General features: G+C 42.1%; 2 protein-coding genes across 2 annotated transcripts; both read left to right on the top strand.

Moving 5' to 3' along the window:
- Positions 1–1,602: 1,602 nt before the first annotated feature.
- On the top strand, positions 1,603–11,678 carry LOC138607315 (WD repeat-containing protein 47-like). The gene is made up of 15 exons (XM_069679898.1): positions 1,603–1,760; positions 1,978–2,061; positions 2,602–2,686; positions 2,866–3,174; positions 3,352–3,791; positions 5,539–5,635; positions 7,308–7,480; positions 7,561–7,818; positions 7,972–8,050; positions 8,287–8,444; positions 8,634–8,803; positions 8,980–9,150; positions 9,237–9,368; positions 9,523–9,741; positions 9,853–11,678. The coding sequence occupies exons 1-15, from the start codon at positions 1,603–1,605 to the stop codon at positions 9,993–9,995; spliced, it is 2,676 nt and encodes an 891-aa protein (XP_069535999.1). The 3' UTR covers positions 9,996–11,678.
- A 1,455-nt stretch (positions 11,679–13,133) lies between these two features.
- On the top strand, positions 13,134–16,289 carry lim2.2 (lens intrinsic membrane protein 2.2). The gene is made up of 4 exons (XM_069680433.1): positions 13,134–13,311; positions 15,231–15,371; positions 15,586–15,720; positions 16,219–16,289. The coding sequence occupies exons 1-4, from the start codon at positions 13,134–13,136 to the stop codon at positions 16,287–16,289; spliced, it is 525 nt and encodes a 174-aa protein (XP_069536534.1).
- Positions 16,290–17,080: the final 791 nt, after the last annotated feature.

Consider the following 17,080-nt stretch of genomic DNA (forward strand, 5'->3'; position numbering starts at 1 on the left):
TCAGGTTTGGGCCGCAGACCTGCTGCTGTCACATCCAGAACCGGGGCTTTATGGAGGGAACAGGGCGGTGTCTGCCTCCAGCACAGACACCCTGGGGCATCACTGCTTTCAGCCTCTCCCTGCACTTACACACACACAGAGCGAGTGGATCATGCAAAATGAAAGACCCCTTTAATTTCTTGTTATGGCAGCATTTGTGATGCTGCTATGGTTAACCGTTTGCAGCCCGTACCTAAAGAACTGTGTCGTAAGATATTTACTAGGAAGATTATCCGCCATATCGGAATCATTTTGTGCATTTTTGTGATTGTTTACTGTAATATAGATACTAAACCCCACCATAGAGTTCCCAGGGATACTCCCTTAGATAACCGTAAACATACTGTTACACTAAGATATATAACAGAATGACTAAATGCTAACAGACAGTACAATAAACTTACTTTACAGATCTATTCAGAGGCACAGGCACCCCAGAAGTTGCTGTATTAGTGTTGATTTACATTTATACATTAGGTCAGTGTTGTTACTGAGCAGCTGGACACTCTATATGTTGTAATTTGTCCTAAGTGTTAAAAGCATTTGGCAATAGAAGTGTGCATCAGTATTTGTCAGTGTTTACATCATTCACATTGATCTTACCTGTCTCGTCTCTTTTCAAACATCCACAAAGTGACACTTTGAAACTCTGTATATAAAATAAAATATGAAGCTCTGTATATAAAGTAAAATAACACTTTCAATTGATACATTTGTTATTTATTTAGCACCAAATCACAACAAAAGTTATGACATGACACTTTACATATAGAATGTAAAATAGCTGGACGTCCAGGTCTTTATGAGCTCTAGGCATGCTGCAAGTTTATTTAACTGGTTGGTTTCATCTGGCTTCATTGAGATCTGCATATTAGTGTTTCCTGATGATATAACAAAGTACCTACAGGAAGAGTATATACGTATATAGTGAATGGAATTGGGCAGAGCACCAAACCTTATGGAACTCCGTGAAGAACGTTGTTATGCATAGGTGACTTAGCGTTATTGTGCACAAATTGAGACCAATCTGATAAATAGGATTTAAACCAGCTTATTGCCGTTCCTTTAATGCCACTTACGTGTTCTAGTCGGTAACAGGATGTGATGGTCTATTGTGTATAATGCAGCACTAAGATCTAACAGGACAACTGCGGAGAGAAGTCCTCTTGGTGAAGCAGTAAGGAGATCTTCTGTAACTTTCACCACGTCAGTCTCAGTGCTATGATTGACTCTGGCCACTGCTTTCTCAAGGTTTTAAAGGTCCCGTTTAAAGGTGATAAAGGGAAGGTAAGATATATGCAAGTCCATAGTTAGCTAAGGTTGTTAGCTGTTTTAGAAGAAGTTTAATTACAGCTTCTTTAAATCACTGTGGTACATACATAGCCTGTTGATTGAGACATACTGATCATATCTAGTAAAGATTTGTCAACTAAGGATTAGACTTCCTTAAGTAGTGTAATTGGGATGGGGTCTAGGAGATATTATCATTATCAGCATGTCCGTCTTCTCTGCCCTCTGTTTGTATTTCAGCCAGCTGAAAGCTGCCGCCACACATCTGTAATCATGACAGCAGAGGAGACAATCAGCATCAAGGAGGCCGAGGTGATCAAGGTGATGCTGGACTTCCTGAATTCCAGGAAGCTGCACATCAGCATGCTGGCCTTAGAGAAGGAGAGCGGCGTCATCAATGGACTCTACTCTGACGACATGCTCTTCCTCAGGTACAACAGCAGAGTGATGTGGCACATAGTAGAAGACCGTAACAAGGAATGTAACACTTTCTGCTTAAAGGCAGTCGTAGCAGGCGCTGTTATTGTTTGTGAGGACATGGGTTTGTACTAAATCTCTTTTATCAGATTGTGCGGATTAACCTTACCAGTGCTACGGGAACAAGGTTTTCAAAGGTCTCTGAATTTGTTAATTTGCTGCTTTGAACAGGCAACTCATTCTGGACGGCCAGTGGGAGGAGGTGATGCAGTTCATTCAACCTCTTGAAGGAATGGAGAAGTTTGACAAGAAAAGGTGAGAGAAATGATGTGTGAGATTTTTCTATTATTTTATTTTTATGTATTTTTAAAGTCTACATGAAACCTCTACTGTCCACAGCTCTCATCTCTAGGACAGGTTTAAGACGTTTCTTTTTAAGGGACATCCAGTGGCTTTGATTTATTTTGAGGCATTATCAGGAGGACACAAAGCCTAATTTAAACTCAAAGTTAAAGTCATCAGACAGAAGTTGGAAATCGTCTTTATTTGAGTACTGCTATATTGCTCATTCGTCTATAAATGAAGTGTAATTTTTAGTCCAGAATTGATGATGTTTCCCTTTGTTGGTGACTGCGTTGGACTTGCCAGTGAAGCAGGAGACTGGTAGCCTTGGGAACTAAATTAGGTCATGTCCCAGCACTCCAGTGGCATGATCATGTCATATTACTCACAGCCTCTCTTTCTAAACCAGCCACAGAACATCCATCATCAGCTCAGGATATGTCACATAATTAATCATTTATCAATTCATGTTCTATTAAGTATATTTCTTAATAATGAGATTTGTGTCTCCAGGTTCCGCTACATCATTCTGAAACAGAAGTTTCTGGAAGCGCTGTGTGTGAATAACGCCATGTCTGCTGCGGAAGACCCTCAGAACGTATGTAAATATGGAAATTAGTATGAATGTTAGAAATAGCCTGACTACATAACTAGAAACCCCTCGCTAGGACACAAAATATACTCAAGATGGCACTGGGTATCTGCCAAAATAAAACCTTGGATGCAGAAAAAGCATCTGAACAACCACATATTCACTTGTCCTGTATTTATTTTCAGCTTGAGCTCACCATGCAGGAGGCGGTGAAGTGCCTCAACAGTCTGGAGGAGTTCTGCCCATCAAAAGAGGACTACAGCAAGCTGTGCCTCCTCCTCACCCTGCCGCGCCTCACCCACCACGCAGAGTTCAAAGACTGGAACCCGAGCACGGCGCGCGTCCATTGCTTTGAGGAGGCCTGCGCCATGGTCGCCGAGTTCATCCCTGCGGACAGGAAGCTGAGTGAGGCCGGCTTCAGAGCGAGCGGGAACCGCCTCTTTCAGCTGCTCATCAAAGGGATCCTTTACGAGTGCTGTGTGGAGTTCTGTCAGGTACCCTAAAGGTTAAAAGCCATACAAGGAAACTCAAATAAGCCATTTTTTCAGGGTCAAAACTTTGTCTGATTTCTTAAAAGTCTTAAAATGTAATAGGTCAGATCACAGTCTCATATTTTTTCTACAATTCCAGTCGTCGTTGATGATTCATACCTGTCTCTTTTTGTTTTCAAGAGTAAAGCAACAGGTGAGGAGATCACAGAGGGAGAGGTCTTGCTCGGCGTGGATGTGCTTTGCGGTAACGGCTGTGATGAACTGGACTTGTCGCTGCTGTCCTGGCTGCAGAACCTCTCACCGGGTGCCTTCTCCTGCGCCTTCGAGCAAAAGACCCTCAGCATCCACGTTGACCGTCTCGTGAAGCCCAGCAAGGCCGGACACGCCGACCTCCTCACGCCCTTAATCAACCGCCTGTCGCCCTGCCCTTCGTCACCCTTCCGCCAGAGGCCTCATTCGGCAGACACATACATGTCCAGATCCCTCAACCCGGCTTTAGATGGCCTGTCCCACGGTCTGGCATCGCAGGAAAAGAGAGGCATGGAGGCGAACGTGAAGTCTGCCCTCAGTCGGAGCCTGGTGGAGAATAATGTGCATCAGGAGGACGATTCACCTGAAAGGTAAGGATCAAAGCTTGGGCACAAAGTCGTGTTGTGTGTGCTTTGAGCGACAGCTCAATACTGCAGACATATCAAAGCAAACAACCTTTGCTTTTTTAAGAATATTGCCAGGAGGAAACCCATTATGCTCGTTTTATACTCAAAACCCCCAAACCATGCATTATAACCTGACAGCTGTCTTGAAAAGTGATATATTTTTAGCCTTTTCAAGCCTTTCCTTCAGCATATGCTTGTGCAACCTTAGGAATTAAACCCAGCGGTAGATCTTGTTGTACAACACAATCTGCGGCTCCATTAATCCCATTAACCCTGCTTTAACAGAGACATACTGCCTCCTCTGTCATCTCCTACAGTGCTGCACAAAGTACATTTAACTGTAGCTGAGCTTTGATTGATGCAATATCATCTAAAACCTTCAGCTAATAACTCATTTAAAAGCACAGCACAGAGCCGTATACTAAATTAGGGCTATAAATGAAAGTAACATTTTCTCATGGCTCAGATAATTTAGAAGGAAGTGAGCTGAAGATCAGATTTGTAACGGCTTGAATCATCTTTTAAGAGGGTCTCTATGGCTCTTATTACTGCAGCCTCCTGGGTTCACAAGAATCTGATGTCACTCCTCTGTCTTTCTTGCCAATCCGTGTCTCCGCTGTAGACTAACCACAGAAAAAATGACCTCCTCCTCCTCCCAAACTGTCATTCATAACTGCATGAAGGAACGTAAACATCTATACTTTTTTATTTCTATTCATGTTGTCTTTTTCCATATGTGCTCCTTCTGCACAGACAGACTGCAACAGTTACTGTAAAATAAACTCAAACATTACTTCTACTTTGTTGTCTTTACGGGAAGGAAACACTCAACTCAACTATTGGATGTGTTCTTGTCGCTGGCAAGTCCACCAAGTAGCTGATTAAATAATAAATTATGATAATAATAATAACTTTATTTATATAGCACTTTTAAAACGTGTTTACAAACTGATTTGACAGACAAAGTGAAAGGCAGAAACTAAGGAAGGTATAATCATTTCATAGTCAGTCCAAACAGAGAGTAGTCTAGAAAATTCAACAAGAGGCAAGAACAAAGTACGCTAACACAAAAGGTCAACAAGAATAAATGCTGTTAAAAAGGAAATTAAAAGGAATAAAAGTGATAAAACAGACGGATCTAGAAAGGCAGTTAAAGCAATGCAAATAAAGACATAAATAAAGGAATAAAAGCATTCTGTTTGAATCCTTAAAGTAATGGGAGGAGTGACAGTTCTGAAGCATAAAATGACAACTTCTGTAACATGAGCACGTTTTCCAGACTGTTGAAAGTTGTCATGTTTTCTCTGGCTCCACCTGCTGGAGGGAAATAATGAGCACAACTGGCACAATGTAAGATGCAAATGGACAGTCTGTTGGTTTTTTAACTTCAACTTCAAGTGTCATCCGTAACTGAATTGTCTTGCAGTATGGAGTGCAATCCCAACGTATTATTTAAATGGATCAAATTATGAAAATAAGTCTAATTTTACTGAGGTGCTGTTGTGTATTTAGCCTTGTTAATGCTGCTTCCTGATATCTGATGGTACTTGAAAAATTAGCAATATTACTATTTATATCCTTTTTCTACAAACAGAAATCCTAAAGTTATTTTCTGCTTTTATTTTATTTTTTACCTCCTAACTTATCTCAGATCAATTTGAATTCAAATAACTTACATAATATACATGTTTTTTTCCCCCCCTTACTATAGGAAACACCCACAGGGGCTGGATGGGCCCAACACCACACGCACGCCTCTGACTCTTGGAAAAGATGGTGGACCGCCCGGCAGCACAGAAACAAATGAGGTAATGAAAACTTCAGACTACAAGCAGGTCCTTGTTGTTTGTGTGGTGTGGTACGTTATCGACCTTTTATTACACGGCTGTGTTAAATACTTTGGTTTAGATTGTTTAATTACAGCAGCGGTTCTCAACTAGCCATTGGACCCACCACCACCTCCTTAATGACAAGTTGCGACCCAAATTTCATTTTTCAACCACTCAAATTTATGTGTTTATTTAAACTGCACTTATTTATTTAGACTGCAACTTATAGGCAACTACTGTAGGGCCCATCAAGTTTCAAGAATGTAACTGTAGCTGGGATTACCCAATTAGTGAGTACATGGACTACTGCACGCGTGTCATAGGAAACCCATGTCCTTCAAAATAAAAGCATACATCTACAACCCACTGAAAACAGCTCTGCGACCCACTTTTGGGTCCCGACCCACCAGTTGAGAACCACTGAAATACAGCATTCCAAGGTCTGTTATTTCTCAATAGCAGACTGTTGCTATGAAGAACAGACCGTTGCTAGGGATGCTGCTCTAATCACAGAATCTGAAGGACTAACTGTAATCATATCAGTCCGCCAAAAGAAATCCGGTAAATTTGACGTCAGTGTGTTTAGAGGGAAAAACAGAAAAGAGACGAAAACAATGGAGAGAAAGTAAAAGAGGATAAAGATGCAAAAACTGAAGGCTACGACAGAGAGGTCTACAAAACTGAAGATGGCACATGAAGTCATCATTAACGCTTCATGTCGGGATCCTGCTGACACTTCCGCTATAGCAACCTGCTCACCATACATTATCCCTTACATATTGATCAGTGATGAGCTCAAAGAACATTCGATACAGAGGACTTTAGTGTCTCGCCTTTAGCTGCCCCGGCTGAATTGATTTTATGACTTTTGTGAAGACTATAAAAACAAGTCGCTCCGGCCGTCTGTCTGGTCACCTGAGTTGAATCAAGATTTTCAGTCTGTCTCCCCACCACACTCATTACTCCAGATTTAAGAGATTTACAGTAGATTCCCCCTGAACCTCTGAGCCACACCGTTTCCACACCGTCACTGCCTCATAAATCCTTCCCCAATTCTCCACCTCACCTGTCTGAGGGGCGCCAGCACCCTCCTGCCCCCAGTCTCAGAGAGGAGGGCAGAGGTCAGGGACGCTGCAGGCAGATAATCTGGTTTGATGTGCGGTCACAGCCGAGATGGCCTGCTGCTTCCATCATCGCTCATCTTTATGCATCCCGGGTCGCATCCAGAGTAGTGATATAGCTCGAGATTGGATCGTGTTTGTGTGTGTAAGTGTGTGTGTGTGTGTGTGTGTGTGTGTGTGTACACACTGTAGGCCCGCTGGTTATGATGAGGTCCTTGAAAACTTTTTTATGGGACGGATGATGGAGGACGAGGCCTTGGGAGTTGAAGAGTTGTCAGTGGAGAGAGTTTGTCTTCTATTATAACGTGATGTGTGCGTGCTCTTGCATGTGTGTGTGTGAGCACTGCCAAGCAAAGAGAATACTGAACAGCAATAATAAATATTCTGTCATTCAGTTTACTGGGCTGCTCATGGAAAATAAATCCTGTCAAAATACGACTTCAGAGCGTAGAGTTCACATTCTGCTAAAACAAGCCTTTCACGTGTTTATTTGTTCCATGTTGACTGAGTGTGTGCGTGTGTTTGTCTAGCGTCTCGACTCCACAGAGCACATCCAGGAGTATTACAGGCAGCGGCTCCGAGTGCAGCAGCACCTGGAGCAGAAGCAGCAGCAGAGACAGCTTTACCAGCAGATGCTGCTGGAGGGAGGGGTGAAGCCGCTGGATGGGACCCAAAACAACCTCACAGAGACCTTCCTCAGCAAGTATGGATCAGAAGTCATATTAAAAAACAAACAATCTTAGTGCTGCCTCATTAAGAAACAACAACCCGTATTTTGCCTAGATCCATCCAGAAGTTGGAGGAGATGAATGTGGGCATCGACCACAAAGGAGACGAGGTGATGACGCATATTGGTCAGCAGTGGAACGGACTCCCAGGGAACACCAGCACTTCTAGTCCCAGAACCGCCAACACCCGGCACACCCCAGACACAGGGCAACCAAGGGATAAGCCAGGCGGGTGGGTCAGCAGCACCCCGTCAGGGACCGGGAGCCACAGCTTGCCTTCCCTCAGCGAGTCCCCTGTTCCTGCTAGTAAGAGGTAAGAGCCTGCTTAAACATCAACTCCTAAGAACTGTTCTAACAGGATATACATGATTTCATTTAGAATGAGTGACGTGAGTGAGTGAGGTTTTTTGTCTCCACCTGCTGGATGAAAGTAAAACAACGTGTGTGTTTGCTCTTTTATTCTCAGTGCTGAGAGGATCAGAGGGTCTTGTCCAACAACAGTCCATGGTGACTCTGGCAGCTCTGCAACACGAAACTCCCAAGAGGTACATCACCCTGCAGACAAACTGCGAAAGAACTGTAGATTGTAGTCATAGATAACATAGATAACTTTTTGTCTTGTGCCTTGTTTTTCTATGTCTCAACCAATCCAAATAAATGCTATAGAATATCTTTGACCTGTTTTCAAAAGGTTAGACTGAAGGGACTTTTTGTTCAAACAATCTACACTAATTTACATGTGGATTATAGATGAAAAGATTATTGTTCTTATCTTTCACAGCCGGGGAAATCCAAAACACAGTTTGTTAAAGTGAGCCAGCTCGAGGACACACAGGCGGTGCGAGCAGTGGCCTTCCATCCTTCTGGAGGGCTCTATGCTGTCGGCTCCAACTCAAAAACTCTGAGAGTCTGTGCGTACCCAGAAACACTGAACACCAGGTAGGAACCATTAACGAGTACCCACATGGAAGATGGCTTCATAGAAAAGGTCACTAAAGTTGGTTCATGCACAGAAATAATTAATTATGACTCGTTTGCACTTGTTTTGAAGTTTTCCCACAATTATTACCGTTATTAACATTTTAAAATTCACAACTTCCTCAACGTTTCTGAATCTGTTTCTTTCAGTGGTTCTGGTGCGCTTAAGCAGCCGGCGGTGCGCTTCAGGAGGAACAAACACCACAAGGGTTCAATCTACTGTGTAGCCTGGAGTCACTGTGGACAACTGCTGGCTACTGGCTCTAATGATAAATATGTCAAAGTCCTGCCTTTTAATGCAGACAGCTGCAATGCAACAGGTACTAATCCATATGTTTTAGTGTGTACGTCAAAAGTAAATTTCTCAGTAGCCTCTATGAACAGTGCCTATGAACCTGCCTACCTATGAGTGATTTGGTTAAACTTTTATAGTGTAAAAGAATCGTATAAATCTTTCTCCTGATATTGAGGTAACTAATGCATGCCTCTAAATCAGGCCCAGACTTGGAGTTCAGCATGCATGACGGTACCATCAGGGACCTGGCCTTCATGGAGGGACCTGAGAGTGGAGGATCCATCTTGATCAGTGCAGGAGCGGGAGACTGCAACATCTACACCACGGACTGTCAGAGAGGGCAGGGCCTTCACGCTCTGAGCGGACACACCGGTTAGTGCACAACAGCTGGGTTTGCATCATCACTGAAGATATATAGCATGTACAGTGTTTAGGATTTAACCATTTTGTTTGAACAGGTCACATTCTGACTCTGTATACGTGGGGAGGATGGATGATCGCGTCTGGCTCCCAGGACAAGACAGTCCGCTTCTGGGACCTGAGGGTGCCCAGCTGTGTCCGGGTGGTGGGCACAACTCTGCACGGCTCGGGTGAGTCTCATCTTAACTTTTATATTAGGGGATCCTTCTTGTACCATAGTGCTAAGGGTCAGCATGGCGTCACAGTGGAATTAAATTTGAAATACAAAAAATAGGCAATCAGTTTTAAGCTGCAGCAACTTACCGCAAAATCTGTCTCGCAAAGGAAGTGCAGTTGCGTCAGTGGCGGTGGATCCCAGCGGGCGCCTGCTGGCCACAGGTCAGGAGGACAGCACCTGCATGTTGTACGACATCAAAGGAGGTCGCATAGTTCAGACGTACCGCCCACACGGCAGCGACATCCGCTCTGTGCGCTTCTCGCCTGGAGCGCATCATCTCCTCACCGGCTCGTATGACAACAAAATCATCATCAGTGACCTCCAAGGTAGAAACACTATAAACAATGGAACCAACACATACAAGAAAAAATGTATTTTGGTCCAGGAAAAACGTATATACTATATATCAGTGTCTGTCCACTTTTCATTGACCCCAGGTGACCTAACAAAGGCCCTCCCTCAGACGGTGGCAGGGGAGCACTGGGACAAGGTGATCCAGTGCAGGTGGCACCCCCACGACCGGACCTTCCTGTCCTCGTCTGCAGATCGAACTGTGGTCCTCTGGGCGCCCGGCCCCTGAGCTTTCCATAACACAAACACAAGTTAACAGCAGCAGCAGCAGCAGGAAGTCATACATTAAGACAGGGATCACTGACTGCTGTGGGGTGTGTGTGTGAGTGTTTGAGTTTATGTGTATACAAATGAATACATACTGTGAGCTGTTCGTGTGCTGCTCAGTTGAGAGTTAACTAGTGTGTGTGTGTGTGTGTGCTGTTTGCATATAAGTGTGTCTGTGTATATGTTGGGAAAGATGTGTTTTTGAGGTGGAAAATTCTCTGGTTGTGTGTGTGCATGTGCGTGTGCGTGTGTGTGCGCGTGTGTGTATATTTGCATAGTAGTTTGTTTTTGTGAGTATTCGGAAAACATGTGTTTCCATCTGGCTTTGCAGTTTGAGTGTAATTAAAGTAAAACTCATGAAAGCAGACTGATAAGAACATTTAGGAAATGCCGTAAAATGAGTAAATTCAATGTTAATGTTTCTACTCAGAAGTGTGCTTGCGTGCGTGTGCGTGCGTGCATGTCCACTTAATCCTTTACGCTCCTGGATTTTGTTAGTCGAGCATAAAGATCACAAAGATGTAGTTAGACTAAAGAGATGACTGATGATGCCTGTATCCAAAGGCAAGAGTAAGTTCACCGCAAGCACACTTTCAAGTTCTTTTCTCACGATGCAAGACTACATTTTAGTCCACTTCTGTTGGCACAAAACATGAGGGTCACTTTAGACGGGAGAGTTGGAACAACATAAAGCTCTGAGATTTTTATTGTTACTATAGGAAGACATGAGCTGGACTCTTTATGTTGTGGGGGAAAAAGCCACGTTCGGTTATGCATATCATAATGTGCCTTTTTGTAACATTTGTAGAGATTTTTGGACGTGCAGATTTACTGAGATTTATTTATTTATTTGCAGCTTTATTTTGGTATCTCCTCATTGCCTGGTCATTTAAAAATTCTTGTAATGTCACCGCAGAAAGAAAATGATCACCCTGTGCACACTTGTATAAACTCACAAAGTGTTTCCCTAAGGTCTGTTGCTATGGAAACACAAGTGTTGAAAATGTAAGTTCAGTTTGGGATATTCACTCATTTGTGTATGTGTTTAAAAAATCATTGTGTTGTGTTCCAGACAAAGTGAATAGAACAATTGCAACATTGTGTTAAGAAGATTTTTGTCGATCCTAATGTAAGCACATTTGGCTCAGTTCGTCTTCATGCGTTAAGCATGAGGCGATGAGGTATGTCGTTGTTGCCACCTGAACCAATCAAATGTTTTTGAAAAATAGACTGTGAGGAAGGATTCATCAGAATAGTTTAACTTGATAAAGATTCCAATAAAACGTTTAAAAATGATCCAAAAAATGGCTGAAATATCAAAACAATGACACTTTAAAGAAGAATTCTGGTTGCATTTTAACTTAAAGTAACCCCCTATGCAGAGAAGAGAGCTGTGGGAGGGAGTGGATGTCATGGGTTATGTATTATACCTCATATTGTACACTATCTGAGGCTAATAACTCCATAGTTGTCATTTGAAACTGGTGAATGTTAGCAGACAATTTGTAACAATGGAACTGCCAAAAGGTCAGTGGGGTTCAAACTGTTGAAAAAGTGTCCGTCTACTACCACATGTTCTTGTGCTCAATGTACAAAAGTATTTTAGTTACACTTAAAGCTGTAAATTAACTGATGGAATAAAGAAAGTGCCATCACACTGATCCTTGATGTGTCACTGTGTTATAAATTGTGCTGCCACAGGTGGATGCACCAATGCATGCTTTCTGATCTGGTTAACTGCCCATGTTGCTTTTGCATAGATGAACAGCTTATTCCTGTCCTGCATAATCCTATCGCTCACTGTAGGTACATCAGCTACTTGTGCACAAACGCTGCTGACGATTAAAGAAGAAAGAAGGTGAGGAGTGAGTTACCATGCATGATACAACAAGTTGGACAAAGTGCATGAGGTTAGAGAGGCAGAGGGGTGATTGAGGGATGGAGGTAACTGCAGAGAAGAGCGAGGGGGGGATTTAGCATCACTCACATGCTGCACTCGATCATTCCCTCTTTTGTGAGGTAGACAATGAGGGCCAGGGGTACAGGGCTTAAAAAGGATAGGCACTCTGTTAGAGCAAGCAACCCTGCAGAGACACCGGCCAACACAGAGGTATCAGAAAAATACTTGGATTTACACGGGAAGATGCTTCTTTCTTTGAGCGGTTAAAAGGCAATTGGACTAAGAACCTGCTGTTGGAGAACAAGAGGAACTACTGAGACAGAGGAGAGCTGAAGGGAAGTGTATAGACCTCTGTCTAGGGATCTTCAGGGCTAGGGCCTGGGGCCCTGATTGTTGCTCATGTTACCTATTTAAGTATATAAAACTATTGAGAAACACATTTGGGATTCAGATGTAGAGGTCTAATTTGGATGTAATTTTTGAATTTGAAGTTTGTCAAAGGCCGATAAGTTAGTATTGGAGTTGAACTCAGTGTATGCAATTTACGGTTTGCTGGCTGTGTGACAGAGAGCAACACTGCTGACAGTTCAGTTGCTCAGTACTGACAGATTAGTTTGTGGTGCATCGAGGGGAATTAGTGGTGAACAATGGCTCTGAACTGCCTGATAGGCAAGCTTATTGTCATACAGTGGTTTGGCTCACATGCTTTGATGGGCAATGACCAATTTGAATGCTAAAGAATAACTTACTGTCCTGTCGAACGAGCACAGATGTATAACAGAAATGTTCATTTCGGATTCTCTCTTTCGTCTGGTAATACTTTAATACAATAAGAGGACTCTGGTTATTTTTAATTTGTTTTAAAGGGTAAGAACTGTTGGTGTTTGAGTATATTTCATATTCATCTAAAGGCACCAACACCTGGTTAAAATAATAGAGAGGCAGCGGCTGGGGAGCAATCATTGGCAAAGTAAGGTACAGAAAAGGCAGTAGTAGGTGGTTATACTGGATGGTGGAACTGGCAAGAGAACGTGACCTTTGCTATCTCAAGCGGACGTAGATAATGATGAATAAAGGATGATTTTGAAGCCTAATGCTGACTCTCCAAATCAGCATACTATGTTGTAGATTGACCCTTTTCTCTTTCCTGAGCAGTTGCTGAATGTTTAGGAGGACAGCGCTTCCCCCAGCTTCCCCACGATGCTGTATACTTTGGCAGGAGGAGGCACGCTCTGCGGTGTGGCTGCCCTAGTGCTTCTTATCGTTTCTACGGCAACGGACTTCTGGATGCAGTATCGGTACTCGGGTAGCTCAGCCAATCAGGGGCTTTGGAGGTTCTGCATCAACCACAAATGCCATGCGCACACGATAACTGTAGGTGAGTCAAGAAGCCACCAACTGATTTTTTTTGTACTTTTTTTTTTTTTTTTGATCACTAATTTTGCAAATTGGAGCATCCAGAAAACAACCTAGAATTTAATTATTTTATTGTTAGGGTTGGGGATAAATTAGGGTTTAGGGTTATTGTTATTGTTAGGGATAAATTAGGGTTTAGGGGTATTGTTAGGGATAAATTAGGGTTTAGGGTTATTGTTATTGTTAGGGATAAATTAGGGTTTAGGGTTATTGTCAGGGTTGGGGATAGATTAGGGTTTAGGGTTATTGTTATTGTTAGGGATAAATTAGGGTTTAGGGGTATTGTTAGGGATAAATTAGGGTTTAGGGTTATTGTTGGGGATAAATTAGGGTTTAGGGGTATTGTTAGGGATAAATTAGGGTTTAGGGTTTAGGGTTATTGTTAGGGTTGGGGATAAATTAGGGTTTAGGGTTTAGGGTTATTGTTGGGGATAAATTAGGGTTTAGGGTTATTGTTATTGTTAGGGATAAATTAGGGTTTAGGGGTATTGTTAGGGATAAATTAGGGTTTAGGGTTATTGTTATTGTTAGGGATAAATTAGGGTTTAGGGTTATTGTTAGGGTTGGGGATAAATTAGGGTTTAGGGTTATTGTTGGGGATAAATTAGGGTTTAGGGTTTAGGGTTATTGTTGGGGATAAATTAGGGTTTAGGGTTATTGTTAGGGATAAATTAGGGTTTAGGGTTATTGTTGGGGATAAATTAGGGTTTAGGGTTATTGTTAGGGTTTGGGACAAATTAGGGTTTAGGGTTTAGGGTTATTGTTGGGGATAAATTAGGGTTTAGGGTTATTGTTAGGGTTTGGGACAAATTAGGGTTTAGGGTTTAGGGTTATTGTTGGGGATAAATTAGGGTTTAGGGTTATTGTTAGGGATAAATTAGGGTTTAGGGGTATCGTTCAGGATTGGGGATAAATTAGGGTTTAGGGTTATTGTTAGGGATAAATTAGGGTTTAGGGGTATTGTTAGGGATAAATTAGGGTTTAGAGTTATTGTTATTGTTAGGGATAAATTAGGGTTTAGGGTTTAGGGTTATTGTTGGGGATAAATTAGGGTTTAGGGTTATTGTTAGGGATAAATTAGGGTTTAGGGGTATTGTTAGGGATAAATTAGGGTTTAGGGTTATTGTTATTGTTAGGGATAAATTAGGGTTTAGGGTTTAGGGTTATTGTTGGGGATAAATTAGGGTTTAGGGTTATTGTTAGGGATAAATTAGGGTTTAGGGTTATTGTTAGGGTTGGGGATAAATTAGGGTTTAGGGTTATTGTTGGGGATAAATTAGGGTTTAGGGTTATTGTTAGGGATAAATTAGGGTTTAGGGTTTAGGGTTATTGTTGGGGATAAATTAGGGTTTAGGGTTATTGTTAGGGATAAATTAGGGTTTAGGGTTTAGGGTTATTGTCAGGGTTGGGGATAAATTAGGGTTTAGGGTTTAGGGTTATTGTTGGGGATAAATTAGGGTTTAGGGTTATTGTTAGGGATAAATTAGGGTTTAGGGGTATTGTTAGGGATAAATTAGGGTTTAGGGTTATTGTTAGGGTTGGGGATAAATTAGGGTTTAGGGTTTAGGGTTATTGTTGGGGATAAATTAGGGTTTAGGGTTATTGTTAGGGATAAATTAGGGTTTAGGGTTTAGGGTTATTGTCAGGGTTGGGGATAAATTAGGGTTTAGGGTTTAGGGTTATTGTTGGGGATAAATTAGGGTTTAGAGTTATTGTTAGGGTTTGGGACAAATTAGGGTTTAGGGTTTAGGGTTATTGTTGGGGATAAATTAGGGTTTAGGGTTTAGGGGTATCGTTCAGGATTGGGGATAAATTAGGGTGAAGTTATTGTTGGGGTTAGGGTTTCTTTTGACACGTGTATCCTGACCTTTCTATGTCCAGCCTTCTGGGATGCCACTCGAGCCTTCATGCTGCTGGCTGTGCTGAGCTGCTTCGCCGGCGTGGTGCTCGGCCTGAGCGCTTTTACTAATGGCACCAAGAACAGGAGGGTCCGTACAGGCGGCATCGCCCTCGTACTGTCAGGTAAGGACGTGGAAAAAGGCCCTGTACATTTGTCCTGTGGGTTTGTTCAATGTAGCAAGCTATTGTGATCATATTGAACTTGTCCTGGACCTGAAACAGTAGCTGGACTAACATAACAGTGTTGATGAAAACTGGCACCATTCTTTGATGGATAACTTTAAATATGTGTTGACACTGAATGTTTTTAAATATTCTCCATATCCTCCACACTCAGGTTTTCTTGCTCTGCTGGCGTTGGCCATCTACACCGGAGTGACAGTCACTTTCTTTGGCAAACGCTTCTTGGACTGGCGCTTTTCCTGGTCCTACATCATCGGCTGGGTGGCCATCATTTTGGCTTTTGCAGCAGGTACTTCCTGTTTTTATGCATTTTGTTTATTTCTTTTAATTAAAAATGTTTATTGTGAGTGCACTGAAGGAACAGCTTTCATTATTAGCAGCCTGAACAACAGCATTCAAAGTGTGCATTGCAACACCGCATGTCTTTGGTCAACAAGCAAATCTATACATGGATGTCCAAACTCTGAAGTGAGCAAACACACAGTTAAAGTGGCTGTGCTAGATACTGTGTCTAGCCAGGCATCAAGGCAGTTGCACAGCAGCCCAGAGGATGCTGTCATTGGCTCTACATCAAACCAAAGGACTCAAAAAGTGACTGTGAACGAGATCAGTCTTTAGTGAAATTAATCCACAACTTCTGTAGTAACAAAAGTATCTTCCCTTAATAATAATTATGGCTTTTCGTCATCTTCCTGATATATTTTTGTTAGTATTAAATGTCATTAGTTATATTCTGAGATTGCTGGGATTGTAGCTTAAGATTGTTCCTGTCTTTGGTTTCCTTTAGGTGTGTTTCAGCTCTGTGCTTACCAGCGGACCACTGCAGAACCTGCTCCTTCAAATAACCCGGACAGCTAAAAACAAGATGAACTCGGTGATTTGCTCGGAGACTGTTGCAAAATATGTCACTGCTGCTTTTGAGAACTTAGAATTGAATAAATAGAAATCAAAGACTCCTGTGTGGTTTCACAACAATCTTTATTTTTTTCTCGACGCCAACATTTAAAGTTTATTTCACCTTTTTCTCACATTAACTTATTTGACACTTTCTCACACTTATTATACCCAAGATCAGGTTTGAACAGATTCTATAACTAAAACACAATTTCCTTGGCTGCAGATTATTTTTTATTGTCTCTGGAAACAACGAAAAGTGAGAAAGATCATCATAACACTACTTTCAATGTCACTGACCAAACACATGAGTCATTATTGATTTTGCTACAAGTGCTCCTTAGTTTAAATGTGCGGTTGGGGTGTCTAATCAGAATTGCAATGTCCATTCTAAAAGTTTTATTTTGCCACACGTGCACAACAGATTCTCCACTAGGTGGAGCTCTAATGCAGCAAACAACAAGCACAATGCTGGAAGACGAGGCCTTTGTCTCAATGTGTGTGGATAAGGGAACAAAGCTAAAATAACGGTGATAATATCTGGAAGTCAAAGTGACTGTAGATTTATTCAGCTCACAACTGAGCATTAGAAAGTGTCTAAATTAGTGTATTCACTGTATGAGGTCAGTGCTGTAAATGCAGAGAGAAGTGTGAGCGAGTGTTTGCATTAAATATATAGATCAACAAAATCTTATTGTCTAGATTATAAACAGTTTAGACATTGAAGAGTCAGTCAAACCCTGGATAATCTGGGC

This window comes from Semicossyphus pulcher, unplaced genomic scaffold, assembly GCF_022749685.1.
Source record: "Semicossyphus pulcher isolate SPU_LCO1_2020_fin unplaced genomic scaffold, fSemPul1.0.p SCAF_4, whole genome shotgun sequence".
Classification (NCBI taxonomy): Eukaryota; Metazoa; Chordata; class Actinopteri; order Labriformes; family Labridae; genus Semicossyphus; species Semicossyphus pulcher.

Bases quoted from the DNA above. Each gene is read 5' to 3' on its own strand.
- lim2.2 (XM_069680433.1), top strand. From the start codon at position 13,134: ATGCTGTATACTTTGGCAGGAGGAGGCACGCTCTGCGGTGTGGCTGCC. The intron at 13,312-15,230 runs GTGAGTCAAGAA...TTCTATGTCCAG, and splicing joins TGCGCACACGATAACTGTAG to CCTTCTGGGATGCCACTCGA. The intron at 15,721-16,218 runs GTACTTCCTGTT...GGTTTCCTTTAG, and splicing joins CATTTTGGCTTTTGCAGCAG to GTGTGTTTCAGCTCTGTGCT.
- LOC138607315 (XM_069679898.1), top strand. From the start codon at position 1,603: ATGACAGCAGAGGAGACAATCAGCATCAAGGAGGCCGAGGTGATCAAG. The intron at 8,051-8,286 runs GTACATCACCCT...TATCTTTCACAG, and splicing joins CAACACGAAACTCCCAAGAG to CCGGGGAAATCCAAAACACA. The intron at 9,151-9,236 runs GTTAGTGCACAA...TTGTTTGAACAG, and splicing joins CGCTCTGAGCGGACACACCG to GTCACATTCTGACTCTGTAT.